The 22,134-nt window shown below is 44.2% G+C and overlaps 1 protein-coding gene across 3 annotated transcripts; it reads left to right on the forward strand.

Annotated features, from left to right (window-relative positions):
- The first annotated feature begins 808 nt into the window (after positions 1–808).
- On the forward strand, positions 809–17,073 carry NFIL3 (nuclear factor, interleukin 3 regulated). Of its 3 annotated transcripts, none has more exons than XM_037998614.2 (2): positions 809–1,103; positions 15,212–17,073. In XM_037998614.2, exon 2 carries the CDS (start codon positions 15,384–15,386, stop codon positions 16,770–16,772), a length of 1,389 nt encoding a protein of 462 aa, XP_037854542.1. In that variant the 5' UTR covers positions 809–1,103; positions 15,212–15,383; the 3' UTR covers positions 16,773–17,073. The 3 variants fall into 3 exon arrangements, with proteins under 3 accessions (XP_037854542.1, XP_007967919.1, XP_007967918.1); XM_007969728.3 differs by lacking the exon at positions 809–1,103 and adding an exon at positions 1,179–1,398; XM_007969727.3 differs by lacking the exon at positions 809–1,103 and adding an exon at positions 1,972–2,165.
- Positions 17,074–22,134: the final 5,061 nt, after the last annotated feature.

The raw sequence follows: 22,134 nt of genomic DNA on the forward strand, positions 1-22,134 counted from the left end.
AAAGGAAACTATCAGTACATTTGAGAAAAGTGGCCAGGCGCAGTAGCATGCGCCTGTAATCCCACTACCAGGGAGGCTGTTGCCGGAGGATCTTTCGAGCCCAGGAGTTCCAGGCCAACCTGGATAACATGGTAAGACCCCACCTTGAATTATTATATACGTATGAGAAAAGTGGAGATTATAAACTAAAATCAGGATTTGTTCTCATGAAAACAGTCAAGTTTGGAAAATGTGTAGTCGAGGGGATGTGGATCTTGCATTAGTCAGTACCAGGAAGATGGCTTCGGGGAACACGCTAAGCCCATATTGTACATCTGAGTTTTCAGAGCCTTGTTAATAGAGCTGTATTACCAGATAAATTACGAACAAGAGTGCGTTCAAAACCACAACACTGCCCCGGGAGGCTTTCCAAAAACCCAACTGACAGGTGATAAAAAATTTTTAAATATCACTCGGGTGCTTACGATATTAACTGTGCAAGAATGGGAAAGGTAGAAAAGACAATCTTGCCGAGTAGATCTGCTGCTCATGGCAGACACTAGGGATGGTACCTGGGTGTTCACTCTGCTCTTCTCTTTACTTTGCTTATTGCTTTTTAAAAACGAAAGGGGCAAAAAGAAGTGGAAAGTCGTGGAGGCACTCGGCCCAGCCCCCACGTAGTTCAAGCAGAGCAGGAGGGAGCTGGCTGGTGGAGGTCCTGCCCACCTGCCACACTCCGTATTTGGGCAAGCCTGTGAGTCACTGTCGGTAACATGGCTCCCTTCGCTAAGGCCAGCACTGACCCACTATCCATGTATCGGTAAACGCAGGGAGTGTGCCACGTGCCTTGACAGTCTAGCGCGTAGACTTAAGAAGTCGCGGCTAGGTGCTCTTTTTCCCATTTTTTTACGTCTCTTCCGTAGCCCGGGAATTTGGGAGAGAAGACTAGCGTATCCAGTTAGAGGCAGAAATGACACTAAGCAGCTATCAGCTCAAGATCACAGAAGAGATCCCGCGCGGTCGTCTCAAGCCCCAGCACCAAACGCCAGTGGGCGTCCCAGTGGGGCGCACCCGGAGCGCGGACCTTCACATCCTCCGAGGAACGCCGCACCCGCGTGGCGGGGGTGGGTAGATGGACCTCAGCGAGCCTCGTTTCCTAGTCGTGTTACGCAACAACTTTGCAGCCGTCATCTTCGCCCTAATTGTGCAGGGGGCGGTGTTTTGTGCGTGGAGCTTTCCCTCCCGGCTCCGGGCCGTCGCGGCTCTCCGGAGAGGCGCCGGGGCATTTTAATCGCTGCCTCCGCCGCGCAGCCCCGCGTAGCTGCCCGGCCGCGCCAACCCCTTCCCCGCCGCAGCGCGCCCCGAGTGTTGGCAGCTTGCCAGCCGCCACCCCCCGCCTTCCCTCCTGCCCACCCCAAGGTAGGGCTCCTCTCGGGAGTGTGCCGGGAAGGGGAGGCCGAGGTCCCTGCCACGCCCGGGTAGCCGCAGCCCGCAGTGCTCGGTCGGCAACAGGTAGCCCGGCCGGCTGCGGCTCTCAGGAAGACAAAAAGCGCCTCTGCGAGCGAGTGAGGGTCGCGGGGTGCGCAGAGCCACCGCAGCGACCGGGAGGGTAAAGGAAGCCAAGAGCGGACGGGGCGGTGGGACTGGGGGCTCCCGGGTTCCTCCGCAGGCTCGCTCCGGTCGTGTCGGCCGCGCGGGCCGTTGCGCAACCCTCGTTACGCCGGGCATGGGGCGCCAGCCCTCGCGGGCGCTCGGACGGCGGTGGCCCTGGCCGGGGAGGGACGCAAGCTGGTAGTGGCGCCGCCGCGGAGGGGGAGCTGAGGGCGGGGAGGCGGGGCGTGGCCGCGGAGAGCCCGCCCCGGCCCGCCCCTGCCGGCCGCGGCCATTGGCGGCTGGCCGGGGGCGGGTGCAGGCGCGGCGATTGGGGCCGCGGCCGCCAGTCACGCGGGGCTGGCGGGCGGCGACGTAGCGCGGCGCTCGGAACTGACCTACTAACACACATCTCTCGGCGCGGCCACGGCGCCCGCGGACCCGGCGCGCCCGCCCGCCTCCCGCGCCGCGCCCTCGCCGCCGCCCGCCTCCCGCCGCGGCCCCGGAGGCCCGGCCCGGCCCGAGCCCCGAGCGCTGGCGGCCCGACTCGCGGCCGCCCCTTTCTTTCTCCTCGCCGGCCCGAGAGCAGGAACACGGTAAGCGCTCCGCCCACCGCCGGCCGGGTGCCCGGCGACTGCTCCCCGGGCGCGCTGCGGGCGGGCGGGCGCGGGGTGCTGGCGGCGTAGTGTGCGGGGTCGGGCTGTAAGCTGGGCTCGCCAGCAGCGGCGAGTGCGCGCGGGGCATTCATTACATAAACTTTTGCTGCCTTGTCAGGATGGGACTCGCCACCTTAAGGTGGCTGCTTTGATTGCAGCGCCTTCGCGCCGGCACGTAGTCCTGGCTGGTTTGCGCTCTCCCCCCGCTGCTGTTGCATAATGTCTCCTGATTTCAGGAAAATTGATGTTTTGGTAGAGAAGAGCGCCAGGCAGGCTGAGCCTTCTCCGAGCGGGAAGATGCTCTTTCCTCTCTAGTGTCCTCCTTTCTCGTTCCTTCTCTGGGGCTGGCGGCGTAGAGGGGAGAGGAATTGGGGGTTGAGGAATGGGGAATAGTCTTGATTTGCTTGGTGAGAAAACGGGTTGGTAGCGTGAACGGTGACGGCATTCGGAGAATGCCTGCGCGGCGTTTGTTTGTGTCGGGGGCTGTGTCTGCACAGACGTTTTCCACCCTGTTTGTCGTCAGCGTGTTTTACAAGCCCTCGGGAAGGTTGTGGGATTTGTCCTTTCATACATTGCATAATCTGCCCACGGTGAAATGTTGGCAAGGATTGCGGACTGATGTGGGAATATGCGCGTATGTGTGCAATGATTTGGTAATTGAGGCGCAGCGTTGGATATTAGATCGTTATTTACGTCTATATTACGTCCCAAATAAACAGGTTTTAAAACGATACTACGAAACCTAAAAGCAAGAATTGCTCGGGTTGAATTCTGATCTTGGGTACTACTGGGGTTCGCCCTTTCAATGTTCTCAGCTGTTATTTTTAAATCTGGGACGAACCATTGTGACGTTTACCTCCCCACCTTCCTAATTTTAATGCATTCCATTCGATCAGCCCTTTTTCTCACCTTATTGTCATCGCTTTTTCAGACACGACAAGACAAATCACATAATAGTTTCCTGGAAATGTTGCATTATGTAACTGCCGAATTTGCTGGCAGTGAGCATAGAGAGGGAGCTAATTACGTGATTTTATAATCTTGCTACAAAGAAAGTAGGACAGTCTCAGCCTTTAAGAATGTCACTATAACAGTTTTTTTTTTCTTAAGGATATTTTAAACAGGAAAGTAGACAACCGGGTAAGCATGGAGTTTGCTCATGCTGCCGAATATGTGTCTTTTGCCCTAAATGAAACGCACGTTCTTCTAAATTTAGCCCTATCACATTTTAACAATTGTGGCCTCGCAGTGCTATTTCTGGTGTTTTCTCTAGGGCTGTGTGCAAATACAAGTTCAAGGCCATTTGCTGTAGTTTTAACTACACGCCTTCGGAGACCTTTGATAAGATTGTATTTTTAGGAAGGCATTTCGCAGCGCCCGGTGATTTGCTGGATGCTGGCTCCCATTTATGTTTTTAAAGGACACTTTCAGGAAACTGCTGTTCTCTGAGAACAGCGGGGAATGGTCAAGTGCCATCTTCTGTTCTTGGCTTTTGTAAATAACAACAGTAAGTGGGGTCAGAAGTATTTATTTACCCCCAGATCAGATATGACCAATGGGAAACAGATATAGGTTAGTAGATCGTATTTTTGTCTGGATACCCTAGTTTTACTCATGTGAAGATGTATGAATATGTAATTTATCCAAATATTTAATTTCTTCCTGGACTGTTACATAGTGATTATGTGTGAATATATGTATATGATGGGATGTATATATCGTAACATTTAAATTAAGCGCAGGGTTTTTTTTGGTGGGGGGGTTGGTGGACGTCTCTGGAACAGAGTATATTACCCCAAATAATTGCAGTCGCTTTCCAAGAAGCTAGTTGCTCTAGGCCCCCAGCTTCAGACCCCGACCTACTTTGCGAGCTCGCGGGGGAGTCCCGGGCCTGTAGGGGCAGCGTGGCGCCACCTTCCGATCGGGATCTCCAATGGCGCGTCCGTGCGGCCCCCAGCGCGCCGCTCCCTCCTGCGGGCTGGTGGGGTCTGCGAGAAGCCGGGGCTGGGGGCGGGTCTGGTAGTGGCGGGCGGGGACCTCGGGTCGGGACCGAGAAGCGCCTCCGGGCGGCAGTTATACTGGGGCTGCTCGGTGGCCTGCGCTCCTCCCTGCCCCCTCCCCACATTCCTTTGTTCTGGCGCGGGGGGTCCTCGCGGCGCCGAGGCCCCGCTGCGCCGCCCACCCGGAGGGAGGGGGGTCTCTGGGAGGCGCCGCGTGGGGGCGCGGCCGGTGGAGCTCCGGCCCTAGGGACCGGCCCGGGTCGGAGTGCGGGTGCGCTCTGGTTTCGCCCGGGCCGCGGGAGCCGGGGAGCCGGGGAGCCGGGGAGCCAGGGAGCCAGGGAGCCAGGGACCCCGGCGCCCGCACGGGGCAGACAGGGGCAGCGCCGGCGACCCGGAGTGCCTGCGTCTCGGCGGCCCTCCTTCCTACAGGGCAAATCCAGGGGCCTGACTCCGCGCCTGTTCTGCGGTGAGGTTCTGAAACCTGCAGACACCTTTGTTCCAAGAGTCTTCATTGTATTTCTGAGCGAAGCGCGTCTCCATTCTTGAAGTGAAAAAGACCTTAAGAGAAACCTCCAAACGTCCACCGACCACAGAAATTGGGGGTGGGGGCGCTTCAGTATTGGTAGTGATTAAAAAGGAAGGCCTCAGCTTGACTTTGGCCAGTTGAGTTGAGCCGATTTTTTTTTTAACCTTTAATTTATATGGTCAAAGGCTAGAGAGAACACTGATCTCCAGAGTTCAAAATAAAATCAAAATACCCACATAGACGCTGCTGTCCTACTGTAAAACTACAGTACTTTCATCCTGGCATAAAGACTTCCAAGATTGTACCCATGCGGGAACTCACAGTGAATTCATGGAGACATCACAGATGTTCTCCTGAAGCATATCAACGCAATGTGCTCTTTGTTGAAAACTGACCAAAAACTTGGCTTCTATGGGATCATATGCTACACCCCTATCCCTAATCAGTTTCCCTCTTGTTACAGGCAGTAGTCAGAGAACAGGCATCGGTGAGGTACAGATCCTAAGAGCACAGGCCCTGGGCTCACAAGAACCCTGGGTCCCAGGCCCCAGCTTGTTATCTTCCTCCACTGTCCCGATTTCCATCACTCTTCAGGGTAAACTGAGGGAATAAAACCTGTTGACCTAGTTGGTTGTGAGGAGTTCAATAAATGTTTCCTGTATTATTGACCAGCAGCCGGAATCTGTGTGTGTGTGTGTGTGTGTGTGTCAGTCAGTCAGTATTTACCTTCATTTTTCTCGTTGTAAATCTCTTTGCAGTAATAGTAAGGATTCATGTTGGAATTAAGTCTATAAGATCTTTCTTGGATACTTTTTTTGTTCTAATAATTTTTTTTTTCCTGAAAACTTTGCCATTGTGTTCAATGTTAATTTCAGTTTAAGGGGAATTCCTGACAGGATTGCAGAACCTCAAACTTCCCAAGTCATTGGGTTAATGTTTTGGGGAGCTGCTTGAAGGAATAGAGAGATGAGTCGATTATAGTAGCAGGAATGAAGTGACAAGTGCTGTATTAATAGCTCAGCTCTTTCCAATTCCCTTACACACTCTGTGACTCATTTTCTGTAGCCTGGGTGATTTCTCTATCTAAAACTTTGTGGTCTGAGATCAGCAGTGGATGGTGAGACACCACAGATCAGCTCTCTTGTAGGGGGTATATGTAGCCTGAAAACTAAGGCCGGTCCTGTGAAAGTGTTTATATTTGACCCTTTTGACTAACACAAGAAATTTTCATTTGGTTTACCCTTAACACTTGCGACATAGGTCAGGCTTCAGTAAGAGTCATGAGCAGCGAAGACAGCCTGGAACTGATAGGCATCGTTGCCTTTTGATACTGATCATTCTTCAGAAAAGAGATTAAGAGTTAGTATTTACTAAACTTATACTCTGCATGTGCCAGGCACAGTGTTGAGGGGCTCTGTTATCATCCACATTTCATAGATAAGGAAATGGAAACTCGGAGAAATGAATTAGCAGCCCAGGTCGCAGAGCCTGAAAACCAGATGGGGAAATTTGCACCTCGACAAGGTGTATTCTCACACTCACTGTAGTTTTTGAAACAATTTCCTTTTCTAGGTTAAAGGCTTATTTTTGTGCAGTGCAGTTATAACATCACTGTGATGCAACAGCCTGAAAATTAAAACTCTTTGTGAGAGGCCTTTCGGACATTGAGCAATGTGCCTGACTCACCAGCTGAGTGGATTTTTCTAGTTGACCTTGCCTTGGTCATTAGAGTCAATTTCGAGATGTAAATGCGATTGCAGCATGGAATGGAAAAGGTGCAGTCATATTGCCTGGGCTTTATTTTTACCCAGGTTAAACTCGTATACTTCATGATTTCCATTGTAATCCAGATGCCATTGATGCTGTTAAAGTTGTTTATTTTTAATTTGTATTGAGGAATGAGAGCACACTTGGGATTCAATTCAAAATATAACAGAAACAATGTAATTGAAATTTCCTTTAATATTCATTTCTTGTTTTTGTAAGGTATGCCTGTATTTCACAGGGTTTAACACATTGTTTGATATCCTGTTATTTTTCTAAATTATATTTGAGTTGATTTCTATCCAGGTTGGACTTGTATGAGAATGTTGAAAGACGTTGACCTTTGATCACAGACATTACATAAGAATTTTTCAGTTTCAAAATGAATTTTTATTACTACTACCCCCAGTTATCTTTCACATTTCTTTGTAAGTAACTTTACTGTAGTTAAAAAAAAAACACCCAGAACTGTTTCTCGTATGGCTTTAATAAGGGAGCATAGCTTGTTTTTATGATAAGAAAGTTTACTTGAGATTTGCTAGATGCCATTTGTTAATAATCTGTGCTTTGAGGACTCAGTTTCATAGGACTCAGAGTGATGTTTATAAGCCTTTTAGTTATCAGAACATGATGTCTTCTACTAATTAGCTTTTTAGGGGTCTTAAACTGTAATTAACTGGCCTTCAGATAAACACTAAAAATAAGCATTTAAAAATCTACTCTGTTCATAAGGTAGAAAATGACATTTATAATCATCCACTGACTAGAAAAGTGGAAAAAGAAATTAAAAAGCCAAGTGAAGCAAGTTGGGATGATTCTACTTTATCATTAGAAACTTTCAAGAATTTTCTTGGCCTGACTGCCCCCCCAGCCCACCATTTTTGCCATCATTACACCCTGTTGGATGTATTACTTATTCATTGGAGGATTTCCTACAACTGGGTTACTTTGTGATTGTTGATATCCTTTTAAGATTTCAGATTAGTTGCTACACTGATCAGTTATCTTTTTAGAAGTTTCAAGATGTTAATAGTCCCCACTTTTAAGTTTCTATAGATTTTTAAAAAATTATTACTGTCCTGTTTTCCCCCCTGTTACTTCCCATCTTTAGTGAGAGCTGATCTTATTTCTCTTTTTTTTTTTTTTTTTTTGAGGCGGAGTCTCGCTCTGTCGCCCAGGCTGGAGTGCAGTGGCCAGATCTCGGCTCACTGCAAGCTCCGCCTCCCGGGTTTACGCCATTCTCCTGCCTCAGCCTCCCGAGTAGCTGGGACTACAGGCGCCCGCCACCGCGCCCAGCTAGTTTTTTTTTTGTATTGTTTTAGTAGAGACGGGGTTTCACTGTGTTAGCCAGGATGGTCTCGATCTCCTGACCTCGTGATCCGCCCGTCTCGGCCTCCCAAAGTGCTGGGATTACAGGCTTGAGCCACCGCCCCCGGCGAGAGCTGATCTTATTTCTCAAGCTGTGCAGTTAAGTGTTTGGTCGTGCTAGTGTGTATGTGCTTACTCTTTGCAGACTTCAGAATAATTTAATTGTGTATTAAGTTACAAACACTGATGACCTCTTGAAGAATGTTAAGTTATACTATTTCATATTTCAATTACTTAAATTACATCAGTGATGTAATAAAATGCAGTGTTGTCATTGTATTTATTAAATTTAAATTTAATTTTCAACTAGTCCTTTGTTGAACTTGAAATATTTTCATTTATCATAAACTGGAACAGGCTTTGACACATTTATTTACGGAGGCATCCAAATAGAAAAAGTAGGTCAATTTGTTGCTATGATAGAATAGATTCTGGCAGTGTGCAAGTGTGTGTGTGTGTGTGTGTGTGTGTTTGTGTGCCTGTGTGTGTCTTGCCTGTCTTGATCAAGTACACATTTCTCTCTAACTTTGGGGTAAGCTGCTTCCTGGGGACAAAATGACCCTTAGAGAGGTTTAACATAGTTTTCTCAATTTAAAAATCCTTTTCTTTTTCAATGGAATTAGAAAATTCTCTTGCAACTTCAGTGTTTTCTGACTGAGTTTTTTCACTCCCCATTTCCTCTGGGTTGTACACATGCAGTGACTTCTTTTCTTATTTCATCTCTGCTTTTAAATACTAGATTGTTTTCTCATCCATGAAAAGAAGTAAAGTATTTCATTGACACAGATACTGTGAATTTTACCCACAGGAAGAAAATGTAGGGTTAACATATTGCTAGTGTTCATACTTTAAAAGTATAAAGAGATGTGAATTGATTAATTGATTTGATTTTTTCATGAAAATGACATTTATCTCAAAAATAAGCATCTGCTGTCTTACTGGAGAGATGGCTTACAGTTTAACATAATTTAAGCTTACCTTGAAAACATTTTTCTTCCTTTACTGTTATCTATATTATACAACAGGGAGAAAATAATACATTCAGAGAGGTGAGGGAAAATAAGATAATTCTATAATGTTTCCAAATCATTGGACGGATCAAATAGTATTTCATCTTCTATTGACAGAATTTTAAAAACAAAATATATATAGCAATTTGCCATAAAACTTATCCTTTAGAGATAATTAATAACCAAATGTTCTCAGAGTAGATTTTAATGTTTAGACTATTAGTAAGATTTCAGATGATTGAAACAAAGCATCTTTATTCTTTTCCTTTGTAGAGCTTAGATTGTTAAACATTATTTCTGTGAGAGACCAGGGAAGATAAAGGTCTATCATAAACATAAGTAATGAGATAACTCCTCAAGGATAAATTTGGTCTAGAATTATTGTTATGAGGTTATATTCTTTTATAGAATTTTCTAAATCAAATCTTGTTCTTAAAAACAATATTTAGGTAATCTGACTTAAACTTTTAATATCTGGGCTTATGAAATATAATTCTTGCTGTATAATTCTTGCTTAGAGAAATAGTGTGACGGACTATACAAAAGTGTTAATTAGTGATGGCACCTTCAGAGTATGTATGGAAAAATATGTCAACTGGTATGTAATAATACTTGCTCTTAAATTTCTCTTTTTTATTTGTGTTTTCAAGGAGAGTCATATCATGTAATGTGTGTAATGAAGTTAATCGTGCTGAGTACACTAACATCATAGAATTGGCATGTAGTGTCAATTATTCACCAAAAAAGAAACTTAAGCAATGACTAATATACCACAACATTAGCTGTTGATTTGCAAAGATGATGCATAGATGAAGTAATTGTTAAATTAATCATAAGGGAAAATATTGAGGCCTGAAATAAATTTGTTAGGTTAGCATAAATCCTGAGGCTTTTTGAAGGCATCATAAACTACTTTTGCTTTTGCTTTAAGTTTATTGTTGAGGGGCATAAGGAGAGCCCAGAGCCCATCTGTGCCCAACTGTTGTGTGGTCTTGGGAAGGTCAGCCTGTCTTCTAGCTGATTCATCTGCAAAATGAGAGGGTCAGAGAGACACCGTCCCCTGCCTCATGTTGAAAACAGATTACACTCTTGGATTTGTTTAAAAAAAAATCATAGGTGACAATGTCCACAGCTATCATATTTCTTTTTCTCTATTTAACATAATTAGAATGGCCAGGAGGTTAACATTTTAGCAGAGATACAAAAATTAATAAAATGTTTTCTCAATTCATAAATAGTGCCAGATCTGAAACATCTCTAAGGAGGATGGAGAAAAGTTCTAGATAGTATCTTTGCTGGCTTAAAGAAGTTAAGACAGCATCTAAAAGAAGTTAAGGGCCCAGGCGTGATGGCTCACGCCTGTAATCCCAGCACTTTGGGAGGCCGTGGCAGGCGGATCACCTGAGGTAGGGAGTTCGAGACCAGCCTGACCAACATGGAGAAACCCTGTCTCTACTAAAAATACAAAATTAGCTGGGCATGGTGGTGCATGTCTGTAATCCCAGCTACTCGGGAGGCTGAGGCAGGAGAATCGCTTGAACCCGGGAGGTGGAAGTTGCAGTGAGCTGAGATCGCGCCATTGCATTCCAGCCTGAGCGAAACTTCATCTCAAAAAAAAAAAAAAAAAAAAAGTTAAGCTAGCATGAGCGAAACTCTGTCTCAAAAAAAAAAACAAAAAAAGTTAAGCTAGCATAGTGCCTTACTGCGCCCGAAGTAACTTAGTAAGGGGATGTGTATTACTTAGAAATGAAAGTGACACAAAAGAGAACTGTGTGTAAATAAGACTGCATTGCACAGATGCAGAACCACCTGTGAAAGTGTAGGAGAGAGTAAAGGAACTGGGCCAGAATGTAAGCTCTGCCATTTAACTAGCTGTGTGACACTGGGCAAGTCACTTGACTTCTGTGAGCCTTAGTTTTCTTATCTGAAAATAGTCATTGAAAGTGAATGAAGGAAAGCAGGTCAGGCTCCCAGTGCCCGTTCTGTGGTAAGTGTTCAATAAATGACACCTATTATGATTGTTTTTGTTATTATCTCCATGACAGGAAGAAAGCCTGCACCCCAGGCCCGTGTCTGTGCAGCTCTGCACTCACACCTGGTTCCCCTCCGCTCACCTGTTTGTCTCCCACCCACGACTGAGTGTCTGGTCTTGGGAGTTTGGTTTTTCCTCTCCTTGTTTATGTGCCCCCAGTCATCCTTTGTGCCCAGTACACAGTAGGTGCTCCATATGTGTTGAATAAACCAATTAATGAATAAGAGAATCTCTCTGTTAATAAGTAAAATATCTTCTTTACAATTCACATAACATTAAAAGAAAGCATCAAAAAAGTTTTCTGGTTACAAAACTCTCTTATATAAAGTATATGGGTGACTGTCAATGAAATGTTGAGCACCTAATATCTTCAGGTTTTTGCTGGAAGACTGCAAGTATATTTTAATTTCCACCCTGAAGTAATTCCCAGTGTAGTTTGGCACAAAAGACAAACATGTGGAAACACACACAGTGTGTGTGATTACGCCTCTCTCCGTATCATCCCACAATGCTGATAAACTCTTTTTAACACTGCAAGATTATTTGATACATAATATTACAGAAAATATCCTAAGATAGTATGGTGATTTGCCACTGAGTTGTAGAGACCATGAATGTAATATATACAGATGAGAGAAGAATCACAGATTTATAGTGACATGTCATGAAATTCAATTTCATAAAGAAGATAATTAAAAACAAATGAGATGGCCAGGTGCGGTGGCTCACGCCTGTAATCCCAGCACTTTGGGAGGCCAAGGCGGACGGATCACCTGAGGTCAGGAGTTCAAGACCAGCCCGACCAACATGGAGAAACCCCATCTAAAAATACAGAAGTATCTGGGCATGGCGGCACATGCCTGTAATCCCAGCTACTCAGGAGGCTGAGGCAGGAGAATTGCTTGAACCCTGTAGGCGGAGGCTGTCGTGAGCCAAGATCACACCATTGCACTCCAGCCTGGGCAACAAGAGTGAAACGCTGTCTAAAAAAAAAAAAAAAAAAAAAAAAAAAGGAAATGAGGTTTTCTGTAGGTCTTAATGTGCCAACAAAGTTGTAGAGATGATAAAGTAGACATATAGTACTTAGACACCTAGAAGACACGAGTTAAGGAAATTTTAAGACACATGGGGCTATTTTAGTTAAATAGAAATAGGATTGTGAAGGCTCCTTCCCAATTGGGCCCCAACCTTGAAAAGGTCCTCGAAGTTTAGGAAGAGTAACTAAGACAGACAGAATGGTGGGGCATTTTAAAAGCATTACTGTAAAAACTAGTAAGTGAGGCAAAATAAAGGAGTCTGATTTTTTTTTTTAAGAAGGAACAAATAAGATAACACATGAAAGAGAAAGATTCTCAAGTGGAGAAAGTAACCAGAATTAATAGTCTGCAAGGGATCATATGATGTTTAAAAACTAAAAGTGGAAAAAAGTAGTGGCCGAGACTATAGTGGAGATTTGAAAGGTGCCTTGGGAAAGGTTAGTGCAGTCGTCTTTAACTGGGATATCTTCCTCTTTACTTCTCCACTCGTTTTACTTCAGCAGGAGGCCTTTGCTGAATGGCAGAGTACAGACTTCAACAGAGGAAAGAATCCATTCAATATGTGGAGGAAACTGGGCTTTCATGTTAAAGGATAAAACCTAAATGCAAATTAGAGGAAACAGTATTGTTGACTGGGCGTGGTGGCTCATGCCTGTAATCCCAGCACTTTGGGAGGCCAAGGCAGGCGAATCACCTAAGGTCAGGCATTCAAGACCAGCCTGGCCAACATGGTAAAACCCTGTCTCTACTAAAAATACAAAAAAATTAGCTGGTGGCGTGCAGCTGTAACCCGAGCTACTCAGGAGGCTGAGGCAAGAGAATCGCTTGAGCCCGGGAGGCAGAGGTTGTAGTGCAGCAAGATTGCGCCACTGCACTCTAGCCTGGGCAGCAGAGCGAGACTCTGTATCAAAAAAAGAAAAAGGAAATAATATTGTTTAAATGATAAATAGGAAGATTCCTTCTCTGCAGCATCATTGCTGACTGTGACATACTCCTTGCCTTCATTTCCCATTAAAGTTTCATTATCAAAGAACAGAAACTTGGTATTCATAATCACAAATTTCTCTGAGTTACGACTAGCTGTTCCCTTAACTGTGTTGGCTCAGTTTAATGGGCAAAAACCTGGCATGAAACATTATTCTTTATGATCCTGAAATTATTACATAATTCCTTTCATTCCTTCTGGAAAAGACAAAAGAAGCTGGCAGGCTTTTCCAATTGATAAAAGTAAACTTCACTGTATTAGTCATTATGAAACTAGGCATAAGAAAGAGATAGTGACATCATGTAAGAACGTTACATCTTTTTTTTTGAGACGAAGTCTCGCTGTTGTCCCCCATGCTGGAGTGCAGTGGCGCGATCTTGGCTCACTGCAACCTCCGCCTCCTGGGTTCCTGGGTTCAAGCAATTCTCCTGCCTCAGCCTCCCGAGTGGCTGGGATTACAGGCACCTGCCACCATGCCTAATTTTTGTATTTTTAGTAGAGATGGGGTTTCACCATGTTAGCCAGGCTGGTCTCAAACTCCTGACCTCAGGTGATCCACCCACCTCAGCCTCCCAAGGTGCTGGGATGTACAGGCACGAGCCACCACGCCTGGCTCATTACATCTTTTTAGTATGGTAGGATAAAGTGCTACTGTGTGCAGATCGTGCTGATGGAACCGTTGTTGTACCACGTCTATTTTACGAAAAGTATTACCAACTGGAACATGAGGCAGAGAATCAGTGTCTAGAAACATAGCTAAATTCAAAAGCCCCCATGCAACGATTGCTATTGGAACATAACATGGATTTTATTAACTCAAGCTAAGGCAATCGTCAGGCCAAATTTGTACTGTAAGTATTTCATCAGTGGAAGAGGAAACTAATGAATGATTCTATTCTTGAGTTCTTATATTTTGCTTGAAACTAATTCATATAAATGAAAGAAATTTTTTTCTGTAACTATATTATCTTGGTTTAAAATAATTTTGTTTCAAGAATGCACTATACTTTTAAAAACCCCTTTGAATAAAATAGTGTTTTTTTTGTTTTGTGTGTGTTTTTTTTTTTTTTTTTTTTAGATAGAGTCTTGCTCTGTCACCAGGCTGGAGTGCAGTGGCGTGATCTCAGCTCACTGCAATCTCCACCTCCCAGGTTCAAGCGATTCTCCTGCCTCAGCCTCCCGAGTAGCTGGGATTACAGGTGCACGCCTCCACACCCAGCTAATTTTTGTATTTTTTAGTAGAGATAGGGTTTCACTATGTTGGCCAGGATGGTCTCGATCTCCTGACCTCGTGATGTGCCCGCTTTGGCCTCCCAAAGTGCTGGGATTACAAGCATGAGCCACGGCGCCTGGCCTAGTAACTGTTTTTTAGTTCAAAGCTACTCTGTAACTGAAATCTGAAATCTATTTTGACAGAATTTTCAAGATCACAAGAAGTATTTTGGATACTTCAATGTTGAATGTTTGATAGAACAATTCAAAGGAATCAGAAAAAAAAATTCTAATCTCTTAAACTCAGATGTTTGTAAAGAGATGACTTGATTGAGAAGAATCCTTTTCATTGAGTTGCAGTGAGTCACCTGGTGGAATTTGCTGGAATATAAGCCTACCAGGCAGTCAGGGATGTGATGGGCAGGTTTAAGTCCACGTTAAGGTGTAGATTAAAACCAACAGCTCCGTTGTTAATGTGGCTTTTACTTTAGTTTTTGTGGAAGAAATTTGTCTCCATTTATATTGTATTCCATATAGGAGTGCAGAACTTTTTTTTACTCATGTTAAAGTTTACTTGGTTAAGTCCCTTTTAAGAGGTGAGCATATTGCTTGGCAGTGACGTAAATATTAGGTAACGTTATTTAGAAGCACCACGGTATGCATGTACTATTTAGAAACTTAACCAACCAGAGGTTATCTGTCATTTACTTCCTGTAATTGCCCACACCCAACTATTTCTCCATTTTGCCTCATTAAATACAGCCTTCCTCTATCTCTCTCTGGGCAGAGGTTATTTTTCCCTCACTTTCCTGGACCACATATTCTCTTACTGATAGGTCTCATTAGGGATTTGTCCTTTACAGCTTTATAGTTTAGGTATTTGGGAACTTACTTCCTTTTTGAGAATGCTAACTCGTTGAAAGAAAGAACTGTGGCCGTGCCTCATCTGTGCTTGTATGCCCTACATGCTTAGCATATTTCCTTGTACATAATTTGTAATAAACATTTATCCAATGAATAACTGGGATTTTTTTTTTATTCATGTATTGCAGATAACCACGGAGGCCCAGCTTCATTCAATAAGGAGCCTGAAGGATTTATCCCAGACAGTAGAACAAAAGGAAGAATATTGATGGATTTTAAACCAGAGTTTTTAAAGAGCTTGAGAATACGGGGAAATTAATTTGTTCTCCTACACGCATATATAGGGGAAGGTTGTTTCTGATGCAGCTGAGAAAAATGCAGACCATCAAAAAGGAGCAGGCATCTCTTGATGCCAGTAGCAATGTGGACAAGATGATGGTCCTTAATTCTGCTTTAACGGAAGTGTCTGAAGACTCCACAACAGGTGAGGAGCTGCTTCTCAGTGAAGGAAGTGTGGGGAAAAACAAATCTTCTGCCTGTCGGAGGAAACGGGAGTTCATTCCCGATGAAAAGAAAGATGCTATGTACTGGGAAAAAAGGCGGAAAAATAATGAAGCTGCCAAAAGATCTCGTGAGAAGCGTCGACTGAATGACCTGGTTTTAGAGAACAAACTAATTGCACTGGGAGAAGAAAACGCCACTTTAAAAGCTGAGCTGCTTTCACTAAAATTAAAGTTTGGTTTAATTAGCTCCACAGCATATGCTCAAGAGATTCAGAAACTCAGTAATTCTACAGCTGTGTACTTTCAAGATTACCAGACTTCCAAATCCAATGTGAGCTCATTTGTGGACGAGCACGAACCCTCGATGGTGGCAAGCAGTTGTATTTCTGTTATTAAACACTCTCCACAAAGCTCGCTGTCCGATGTTTCCGAAGTGTCCTCGGTAGAGCACACGCAGGAGAGCTCTGTGCAGGGAAGCTGCAGAAGTCCTGAAAACAAGTTCCAGATTATCAAGCAAGAGCCGATGGAATTAGAGAGCTACACAAGGGAGACGAGAGATGACCGAGGCTCTTACACAGCGTCCATCTATCAAAACTATATGGGGAATTCTTTTTCTGGATACTCACACTCTCCCCCACTACTGCAAGTCAACCGATCCTCCAGCAACTCCCCGAGAACGTCGGAAACCGACGATGGTGTGGTAGGAAAGTCATCTGATGGCGAAGATGAGCAACAGGTCCCCAAGGGCCCCATCCATTCTCCAGTTGAACTCAAGCACGTGCATGCAACGGTGGTTAAAGTTCCAGAAGTGAATTCCTCTGCCTTGCCACACAAACTCCGGATCAAAGCTAAAGCCATGCAGATCAAAGTAGAAGCCTTTGATAATGAATTTGAGGCCACGCAAAAACTTTCCTCCCCTATTGACATGACATCTAAAAGACATTTTGAACTCGAAAAGCATAGTGCCCCAAGTATGGTACATTCTTCTCTTACTCCTTTCTCAGTGCAAGTGACTAACATTCAAGATTGGTCTCTCAAATCGGAGCACTGGCATCAAAAAGAACTGAGTGGCAAAACTCAGAATAGTTTCAAAACTGGAGTTGTTGAAATGAAAGACAGTGGCTACAAAGTTTCTGGCCCAGAGAATTTGTATTTGAAGCAGGGGATAGCAAACTTATCTGCAGAGGTTGTCTCTCTGAAGAGACTTATAGCCACACAACCAATCTCTGCTTCAGACTCTGGGTAAATTACTACTGAGTAAGAGCTGGGCATTTAGAAAGATGTCATTTGCAATAGAGCAGTCCGTTTTGTATTATGCTGAATTTTCACTGGACCTGTGATGTCATTTCACTGTGATGTGCACATGTTGTCTGTTTGGTGTCTTTTTGTGCACAGATGATGATGAAGATTAGATTGTGTTATCACTCTGCCTGTGTATAGTCTAATAGTCCATGCAAAGGCTGTATATATTGAACATTATTTTTGTTGTTCTATTATAAAGTGTGTAAGTTACCAGTTTCAATAAAGGATTGGTGACAAACACAGAACTCCGGCTCCATTGCATTTGATTTGACGGAAAAGAAAAATCAATTTAAGTTACAAAAATAAATATTAAGCTATTTTACATGTTATATGGGGGAGTTTTCTCCCCTGAATAAGAGAAAACTGAAGTGCTAAGTTCAGCAAATAATTTGTTTTTCCAGGCTATCAGTTGGAAAACCTTCTAAAGAGAAAGAAAAGAAAAATAACAGTGAATTTTCTTGCATTCAAGACTAATTCACTAAATTACTTTATATTATATATTTTTCTGTAAAATTATGTTTTCTCTATAATTTTCTTAAGTATAAAAATCCAAGTTGTTTGGTAACAGCCTCTTCTTAGTTATCTACCCTTTAAGTATGACACATGGATGTGGGTAGTTGAGTCACTGATGCATTTTATTAAAGTCTGTTTTAAAAGAGCAGATAAAGACTGAGGATGAGGCATTTTTATGTTATTATAAGTCTTAACAGTTCCAGAGTATAACAATCTAGGGAATTAAGCTAAACACTAATTTTATTTAGTTGTTAAAATTTCAAAGAACACGTCAATTACCACATGCCAACATACATAATCTGAGTATATATAATGACATTTTAGAAGATTTGTTAATGATGAATAGAAAGAATGGCTCTATATCTTCAGATATTAGCTTAAGAATTATAACATAGAAGTCCAAAAAAAAAACTTCCTAAGTAAATTGAGGATAAGACCATTATTGGTTATTTGTCCAAGACCCTCAGTTGCCTTATAGAAGTAAGCGTGGTCAAACGTGGACCCAGTGCTTCTGTTGCAGTGCGTGACTGGCATCTGCCTCTGCGTCTGGGATGGGGTGGGGTTGGGGGAAAGTTGTGGGGGTTGGTAGGCGGGCTGGGCATTAGTCAGGCACAGCTTTCTCCAGAGATAACTGCTCACTGAAGCCCTCTCCAGAATCATCTCTTTCCACACTGACCTCTTTTCTATTCTAGAAGTGGGTAAAAGACTTGAGCAGTCCTGGAACAGGTGCAGAGTGACAGTGACTCAGCCCTCACTTCTCACTCGCATCTCATGTTGGCAGGGAGGCAAAATGCAGGCAGGAAGAGCCCAAGGGTAGCATCCCGTTTTAGGAGTCGGCAGTCTTTGTGACTGCCCGCTTTGAGCACAAGCCTCATTTTTGATATGCTAAATTTCCTGCACTTTCATATTTTTAAGAAGCATGGTGCTTTGTATTAAAGGCACTGCCAGTAACACACACACACACACACACACACACACACAGGCCATCCACTGTCCTTTCTGCTACAGGGGTCACTTTCCTCTCTGAAATCTGGCTCTTAGGGAGATGTGCCGCCTGGCTCTGCTCTTGGCCTTCTCTCTCCAGTATTTTACTAGTGGCTGGGTGCGGCTCAGAGGCCGACTCTTCTCATTTGTGAAAGTTATAAAGCAGGGGAGGAGAGCTAAAATATCCGATGGGAGTCAGGACCCAAAAGCCTTTGGCAGCCTAGATGGGTAGGATGAATCTAACAACACAAAATATAATAGGGATACAACGTAAAGCCAGGTTCCTACATTAAAAAAAAAAAAAAAAAAAGCTATCCAAATTCACAATTGGGAGAAAAATAATAAAATAGCTACATTTTAAAAAATGAGTTTTAGTTCCCTCAAGTTTACTAAGAGTCAACAACGGTGGAACGCTGGGTTGTGTCAATGCAAATAGCATTCCAAGCACGGGTGGCTGTCCTCCGTACCTGGGGTGCACATTTGATAAGAGGAGCAACAGCAGACTTTCCAAAGGAGATGGGCGAGTTTGTAGCCGTGAAGTAAGGTAAAACACTAAGATAATTATTGGTAAATTGTCCAAAAAGGGATCAGCCTTACACTCTGGGCTACTGAAAGGGAGAATAAGTAGATAATAGCAAGAAAGGTAAATCTCGAGTAGTTTTTTTTTTTTTTTTTTTTGGAAGAACTTTGATCTCTCAGAGCAGTGCGGAAGCAAACAGCACCTTCGCCGGTAATCTGTGAATATTAGCGCTCATGGTGTGTAACACACTCAGATATCATCATTTGAACTCTTTTCCTTAGCCTTGTTTTGCCTTTTCATTTCGAGGATCGAAGTTATCATTGGGATCATGTTTAAAATGTGACTCGTGGCCGGGGGTGGTGGCTCACACCTATAATCCTAGCACTTTGGGAGGCCTAGGTGGGAGAATTGCTTGAGCCCAGGAGTTCGAGCCAACACTGGGCAACATAGTGAGACCCTGTCTCTACCCCCACCCCCAAAACTCCCCCAAAATTAGCTGGGCATGGTGGCACATGCCTGTAGTCCTAACTGCAGGAGGCTGAGGAGGGAGAATTGCTGGAGCCCAGGAGTTCGAGCTGTAGTGAGCTGCAATGGCACCACTGCACCCCAGACGGGCAATAGAGCAAGATCTTACTTATCTCAAAAGAAAAAAAAATGTAACTACTTAGGAATAAAAGGAATATCATCAACAAACAATTCCAGTCCCACTAGAGACCAAGCAATGTAAAGTAAAATTACACCTTGACACTTTGGTTTCATGATGTTAACCAACCAAACACCACCGCCTCTCCTTCCCACTCACAGAGCCCCCAAGAATGACAGAAGATGTGTTTAAAACCAAATAAATGTATATTCAAAAATAAGAAACACAAACCTCAGAGCTCTAGAAGGTTTAAGAATTCCCAGCAAGGTGGCTATCCGGCAGGCCCAGATAGCGGGAGGAAGCTGCAGTCAGGCACAATCCAAGAAAGCTCCCACTGGGTTCCGCCCCAGTGACTGAACAAGAGAGGTCTGTGGGGAACCTGAGTGATCCTCAGGGGCATTGGCTGGGCGAGGACACAGCAGCCACAGCCACCAGCCAGGCCAATCGCAGTAGGGAGCCACGCAGGGCAGAGTCGGGGGGTCGGGGGGCCTGCGCCCCGATAGCCCCCAGCTCCCCTGTGCGGTGCACGCCTGTGCATGCGTCCCGCAGGAAGGCTGCGTATCCTGGGTCCGTTGTTTGGCCTTTTTTTGGTTTTCGGTTTTTTATTGTTGTGCCCATTTTTATAAAGAAGAATGCTCAGACTCTGAGAGGTTGACTTGTCGGAACTCTCCCAGCTGGCCATCAAAAGCGGCGGTCAGATCAGGCACTTTGTTCTTCCCCCGATATACCCGGGAAATGAGACTAAGGCATCTCTCCAACCTGCATGAGAAAAGGAGTATCCAAAGTGGTTTCCTCTGTCAATCAGTGAAACTGCTGTCTAAGCATCTACTTGTATAGATGTATAATAGCTGTGTAATAACTGTATTCTTTTTTATCCTCAACCAGCAAACATTCCCAAATAAAAACAGCCCCCATCAGTGTAGGTCTTCCATTGCTCACGGATACGCACACGTGTTTCCTCTCCTGAAGTCAAATTCCTCACAAATAGGCACCTTTTTGACACACAGCCATTGTTAATTAAAACCTTAAAAGAAATCATGTTACTTTTTTTTTTAAAAAACTAGCAGCTGTTAAGCTCATTTTTGAAAACTATGAATTATTTCTCAGAAATGAAAATCATTGGCAGCACCCACCTGGTGTTTGTTGTTTTGTGTTCTGTGGGGCAGAGATGGGGAGCTGTTGAAGTGTAGTATTAATTACCACTGAGATGTCTTGGGCTGGGCCACCAGCTACTTGCACCAGAAAAATTTAAATAAGAAAAACTTGTGGCCGTGTGTGGTGGCTCATGCCTGTAATCCCAGCACTTTGGGATGATGAGACAGGTGGATCACCTCAGGTCAAGGGTTTGAGACCAGCCTGGCCAACATGGTGAAACCCTGTCTCTACTAAAAACACAAAAATTAGCCAGGTGTGGTGGCAGGCACCTGTATTCCCAGCTACTCAGGAGGCTGAGACAGGAAAATTGCTTGAACCCAGGAGGTGGAGGTTGCAGTGAGCTGAGATCGTGACACTAAACTCCAGCCTGAGCAACAGGGCAAGACTCCATCTCGAGGGAAAAAAAGAGAGAGAGACAGAGAGCTTGGTAGTAATTCCCAGAGGTTGCTTATTTTGATTCTAGTGGACGTAAGGAAAAACTTAATTCAAGAACTAATGAAAATAAGACCCAGGGTAATATGAGCACCGGAGAACAGATGACACTTAGTGACGAAGAGGCGCTACTTAGAAAGTCGGGAGAGAGAAGCTGTCACTGCTAAGTCACGCTGGAGACCGGCAAAGAGTGGTTACTGTCTGCTGAGTATCGATAAGGCTACAGACAGGCAAACAGAAGTACTTCTGTAGAGCATTCGAAAGGAAACTAGTTCAGCTAAGTAGCCCAGACAGGTATGATGGCTATTTTTTACACCTCATTTTTGTCAATCTGATCCACTTGAGAAGGAAAAGGTTACTTTGGGGAAAATACCTTAATAAAGTCCAAGGTTCTGGAGGTCAAGAAACTTTTGAAAGAGCACATGGGAGAAATCAAGGTAGGAAAGTAGAGAGAAAAAGGAAGTTGTTCAAGAATAACATATCTATCTAACAAAAGGGAGATGAAGAACAGGAAGGAAACTTAATAACCCCTGAAGTAAACATATTTCAGTATAACAGGGTTTAAAAAAAAAAAAAAAAAAAAAAAGTTGTTCTAACAGCTATGTCAGATTTCTAGTGAGAGAGGGAACTTTCTGAGAAAAGAACTTCGATATGATACCGGGGTCCCAGCAGAAACGCTAAAAACAGTGATGTTTATAGACGCCTAGCACAAACATAGTTCAGTTTCTTTGCAGAGAAACTGAGTCAGATGATGGTGGTGGTTTGTGCTTTTTCAGGGCAACGAGGAGGATTACTTTTGAAAGGAAGAGGATGGAGGAGAAGAGAGAAGGGAGGGGACCCTGCCTGGCTAAAAAGCCAGTGCAGACTCCCTATGGGTAGGCAGCCACAGGACCCAGAAAGCCACCGTCTGATTCGAAAGAGTTTCCATTGCTGAATGGAAACAGGCCAAAATATTTCCTCCTCAGATTTTCAGGAGGTCCTACTAGACTCAGAAATGCTTTTTGCGAGTGAGTTTTTGTTTGTGGGACTTTGTATCTGAGTGAGCATTCTGCAGAGCAG

The sequence above is a fragment of the Chlorocebus sabaeus genome, chromosome 12, assembly GCF_047675955.1.
Source record: "Chlorocebus sabaeus isolate Y175 chromosome 12, mChlSab1.0.hap1, whole genome shotgun sequence".
In the NCBI taxonomy this organism is placed as follows: domain Eukaryota; kingdom Metazoa; phylum Chordata; class Mammalia; order Primates; family Cercopithecidae; genus Chlorocebus; species Chlorocebus sabaeus.

Excerpts from the sequence above, each read along its gene's own strand:
- NFIL3 (XM_037998614.2), top strand. The coding sequence starts at position 15,384 with ATGCAGCTGAGAAAAATGCAGACCATCAAAAAGGAGCAGGCATCTCTT.